We start from the raw sequence: 5,276 nt of genomic DNA, 5'->3' as shown, positions 1-5,276 counted from the left end.
CAAAAGGGGTATTGTCAATGCCTGGAGAAAATGTAGTCATTATAAGAACAGATGTATGCATTTATTAAAAAGGAGAGTAGCTCTGCACAGAACTTCAGATATGATTACTCTCTTCGTCCTAGCCCCAGCCCAAGACCACCAAATATTTATCAAAATTAATATTTAAGCTAGGTTTACTATCAAATATTTTTAGTTGAATCAGATTCTAATAATAAGCTTTGAAGTTTCAAATCCAAAGATCATACAGTGGGAAACTGAAGTTCTCTTTCAGATCTGGTCATTTCTGCATTGGCTCTTTCCTATCAGTGAATGACTACACAGGGAAAGTAAGAATAAATGCTTCTTTCCTTGTCATGCAAACATTAGGCATTACAGATACATGTCTTCATTTGAAATTGTACCATTTTATGGTCAGCTATTAAATTCATCTTCGTATTTGAGAAGGCAAAGACTAGATATCTTTCTCAGAGCACAAGGTAGGCATAGCTGTGTTCTTCGTGTTTGTTAGCAATAGGCCAGATTAAATTCAAAGAGTCTTTCTTTAACACAGAGAAACAGAGACTGAGACAGAGCATGAGAGGAGTTATTTTAGAGGATGCATTCCTAATAAACTTAGGATAATATTGCCTACCTATAATTAGTCATTTTGTCTTATTTTTCAGCCTTGTGGAGATGTGATTATCAAATACCTTAAAGACCATCTGCTCATAATTATGGGGATTGCCTTTGGACTGGCTGTTATTGAGGTACCAGTATATACCATTAAAATATTTAGTAGCTGACAAGCAATAAGTTACACTGGGAATGGGATTAAAACACTTGGCTTGTTCAATTAATAGACAAGGGAAAACCGCCTCTCACTTTAGCTATAATCTTACTGTTTTTTCATTTAAACAGTATATGGCTGCTGAGCTGCGAACTTCAGGTGGGATCAGACCACCCTGCTGCCTAAGTGTAGCACATGGCATTTTTTCTGTAAAGATTTGACAGTCCTGGAGCCAAACTATCCTTGACATCGAGTCCTGTGGACAGAGGCCTGTGTGGATACCCAGCCCCAGGAAGATATGAAGCAGAATAGCTAGTCATTTCCTCCACTTTCTTTCCTTTGCTTGAGGAAAAAGTAATCTCATAAGAAAACTTAGCCCTTAAACTGCATATTCTTACCAAGGAGAAATTATGATACAAAATTATTATTCCAAAGGCATAATTTAGTGATCAAGATGGTGCATGAATGTGCCTGAGTGCACATCTGTGCTGCTCCATATATTCGTGTGTGTAAAAAAAAGCAGAGCATGTTAGCTCTTTAATTACTTCATCATACACTGAAGAATAACATGCAAAATTTTCTCCAAAGAGAAGAGGAAAAACAGTGAGGTTATCCAGTCAGCTACTTGATGAATGATAGGCTTTGATTTGGAGAAAATGACAAAGAAACAGGGGATTTCATCATTTTACTTTTTTCAGTTATTTGCTTGCTTTTCACTATTCCTCTGTGGTTTCCCTCGCCCTCCACTGACGGATGTTTGAGGGAAAAGCAGAAATTACAAAGATTGCTGTGCAGAGTTCAGTCTGTTATTCTGAGTGAAAACTTCTTAGCATCATTGGCAGAGGATTACTCCTCGTGGTAGAAGAGTGGGCAAGAGCCCCAACTCAAAAATAAATTTCCAGGAAAATAATAGTAAGTGGGGAAGAGTTACGCAGCTGCAGCACTGAGAGGGGACAGGCCACTAACTTCTTACTCGGAACAGGCTTCATATTATTTAAGCACTATATGTGGGGGGGTCAGGTCTCTCGCCTATATGCAGACTTTGGGGGGTAGATAGGTGAAATACACCAATATTAAATGGTCTTTTAAAAATATAATAGAAGTGTAAAATTGCATCTATATTCCAAGGGTAAGTTATAAGTCACTTTGCTCTAGTTACTGCAGTTACATGAGTTGTAGCCTTTAGTTCATTGGCCATCATTCTTCCCTGTTCTCCAGTTGGCATTTTCTGTGGTGGCTACCTCTCCCAATCATAAAAGGATTAGAAAGCAACATGAATAAACAATATTCATGAGTCAGCTGGTGCAAATTGTTAGCTGGCAATTTACACTTGATAAACATTTAGCCTTTCCAAAGATATTAACATATTATGACTTTTCAAGTATTTGCAAATCAAAGGCCACATGCTTAACCATCTCTCTGCTTTGGAAAGCCCCAGATAAAAAGAAATGGACAAGGAAAAGTGCCCTTCTCTAGCATTCCCCACTCTGCCTGCTCCATTATGCCACTTGTGGGCTATTAATGGTTTCAGCTCACCTTATTATTGGAAATGATACTGAGAAGAATGGTCCAGTTGCACTTTGGCACAAGTGAAAATGCGGGCATGGTATATTAGGGAAGCCCTGTTGGCTTATTTCAGCTGTGAGTCCATCCCCTTTTCTTAGCTGAACTCCTGTGTTCGGTATGCTCTCTGCTGTCTCTTCCTTAAATAAATGAAGCATCATGGTGTTCATGGCTTCATAAGTGTCACTTGGATACTTTCCACTTTTGTGAAACACCTTCACAGGCTGGTTAATTTTAAATCCAGAAAGAAGTTTTCTGATCTTCTGATCTTGCCAGCTACCTGTCACAGGCTGTGGAATTCACACAGTAATTCCCACTGGAGAAGGCGACCCTACTGGATTTTATATTTTAAGCAACAGTTTTTTTAGTGAACTCAGGGTTTCTATCCCAAATCTATTACTGATGAATATAAAATACTTGCTGCATGATCTTTTGCCACTCAAAACGGTGGGGTATGTGTACAGATGTATGCCTGTATACATACACACATGTATGCCTTTATGCATATATTTACATAAAAGAGAGTGACAGTGGGAAAAGAGAGAGATTTCAAAGGGGAACAACCCTTAGAATATAAAATGAAATCAGAAAGTTCCTCCAGCTTCTTAGAAAATTAAAGATTTATTTTTTGTCCAAATTTCTTGAACTTCTCAGTATTTGCTTCTCCATTGCAGATAACAACTGCATTTTAACCCCCCAGAGTTACAGGGTTCCCCATCCACAGGGGCAATCCATCTTTTAAACAAATGAAAGTTTTCTATCATGTCTACAGTCTTACCTGGGGTACGTACTGATTTCATTAAAATGGCTGTATTCTAGAGTAATGTTCTTAAATAATTACATTGGAAATGATCTCCTGCATAGGAGATTTATCTGCATGTAAATCCAAGAAATTTGCAAACAAAATGTTCCCACTGTGTATCGGTTGTATCCTGGGATTTCCAGGACTGGCAAGTAATACCAGAAATGTCCTTGTTTTCCAGATTCTCGGTTTGGGGTTTTCTATGAGCCTGTATTGCCAGATCCAGAGAAAATGAAACTATGGAAGTGTCAGAACAATGTCACCAGCCAAATCAAAACCTTTGTAGATAGAGGGATGTTTGGCTTGGCACATTCAGCTAAATATATGCATGTCCCAGGCAGCTGTTCTGACGAAAATGGCAGCCATTGAGTCCACAGATGCTTCACAATTTGCAAAATGACCTCCTTATACTTCATAAGGTTTAATGATGTGATTTTTTATTTGCAATAAATGTATTTGTTTATGTTTCTGAGGAGTTTATTTTGTCTGAAGATAGCATTTAAGTCAAGTTGAGAATCCAAGTTCACCATGAAGTGTATCCATGTGGGTGTTACACCACCCGTAGCAGAGACACCATAAAGAGCTGCAAAGGATCTTGTGGTGCCTGACTGGTCTGGGGAATCACAATTCCCCCAGGGAGTTTTGCCTGTGGAGCAGGGTGGGTTTTTTATACCATATCACAGGTCAGTTTGACATCAATATGGTGCATACAATCAGGGTTTTGCTACTTGTGAGAAGCACAGGGACTAATTTTAATCCAAATAGGAAAGCCACATTTCCCTTCAGGGGTGTTTAAATCAACATCCTGGCAGCTGAGATGGTCACTCTCAGGCCCAAACAATGCTTAGATTGCATATGGGAGTTGGATTCAGTGGCATGTGTTTTGCAAATAGGCATCGAGGGTGAAATCCAGGCCTGTGTGGAGGCAAGATGTACGCAGAAGTGACCCAGAGTGACTAAGGTGAACAGAGGGTTCCCTAGCTACTAGTGCTTGCAAGTGTCGGGGCCCTGAGGCACTGACAGCCTTGATTGTCCCTGTCCAGCCTCCCCGGGGCTCCCCTTACACTGTCCAGGGCCCAGGACCCCATGTCAGCCCCCTGGGGCCATTGGCCCCTGGCCCAGCGATGCCTCAGCAAGGCTAGTCTCCAGCTCCCCACAGCCCTGCCTGGCTTGTCCATAGGGTTTCTCTGCTTGCAAGTGTCGGGGCCCTGAGGCACTGACAGCCTTGATTGTCCCTGTCCAGCCTCCCCGGGGCTCCCCTTACACTGTCCAGGGCCCAGGACCCCATGTCAGCCCCCTGGGGCCATTGGCCCCTGGCCCAGCGATGCCTCAGCAAGGCTAGTCTCCAGCTCCCCACAGCCCTGCCTGGCTTGTCCATAGGGTTTCTCTGAGCTGGGCCCACCCATGGGATCATGTCCTGGCCTGGCCTCAACCCATCCATATCCCCATGGAAGGGACTGATGCTCAGGGCTGGGGCTGCCTCCGTGTCCCAAATTGCCCTCTCTTGGCTGGGGTGGTTGGATGGGCCCTGGCTAGCAGGCCATGCCCTGCCACCCCAGGGGAGCCTGCATGGTCCTGGCCCCCAGAGAGCTGCTGGCCCAAGTGGCTCTCTGAGAGAAAGTGAACGGTATTGGGGAGCAGATTTTTTAAAAGGTATAAAGATGTCTGACAAAGCCCATAGCGATCTGCTGAGGTTTTCCACAGTGTGCCGATGGACTCCTTGCTGTGCATGGAGGGTTAGCTGTTTTCACCAGTCCTGCTGGGCCCCATCTTCATCTTCAGGAGCAGCTTTAAACACCTTCAAAGAGCTGCTCTTAGGAGAAAACCATGTACCATGCTCTTGTACTTTAAGATGCCTCAAGTGTCCACAAGTGTCTCAAAGCACAACCAGACTGCTCCCATCTTGACAGAGCGATGCAACTGTTGCTTATAAATGCATTAAAAGCTTTATTTGAGTAGAGACCTTTGCCCGTGCCTTATACTGACAGGACTGGGTTCAGGTAAAATTCATCTGCAGCAACCACTTTCTTTTAAAACACATCCAAAGGAAAAGTTTCTGTTCCACCCCCCACCCTTTTCCTGGCACTCAGACCATGAGGCCAAGCAGTGAGAGCTGCTTTCAGAAATTCATGAGTCTCCCAGGAA

At 42.9% G+C, this 5,276-nt stretch overlaps 1 protein-coding gene across 1 annotated transcript in view; it reads left to right on the top strand.

The window, feature by feature from the left end:
• TSPAN8 (tetraspanin 8) overlaps positions 1 to 3,366 on the top strand; it is a 15,170-nt gene extending 11,804 nt beyond the window's left edge. Inside the window, exons 7-8 of the mRNA XM_010173564.1 lie at positions 663 to 746; positions 3,313 to 3,366. Of these exons, the coding sequence (XP_010171866.1) occupies positions 663 to 746; positions 3,313 to 3,366 (138 nt within the window). The remainder of the gene's footprint in view (positions 1 to 662; positions 747 to 3,312) is intronic.
• Positions 3,367 to 5,276: the final 1,910 nt, after the last annotated feature.

Source organism: Antrostomus carolinensis, unplaced genomic scaffold, assembly GCF_000700745.2.
Source record: "Antrostomus carolinensis isolate BGI_N321 unplaced genomic scaffold, ASM70074v2 scaffold21008, whole genome shotgun sequence".
Classification (NCBI taxonomy): Eukaryota; Metazoa; Chordata; class Aves; order Caprimulgiformes; family Caprimulgidae; genus Antrostomus; species Antrostomus carolinensis.
The sequence above is the reverse complement of the archived record's forward strand: the minus strand, read 5'-3'. Positions and strand labels throughout refer to the sequence as shown.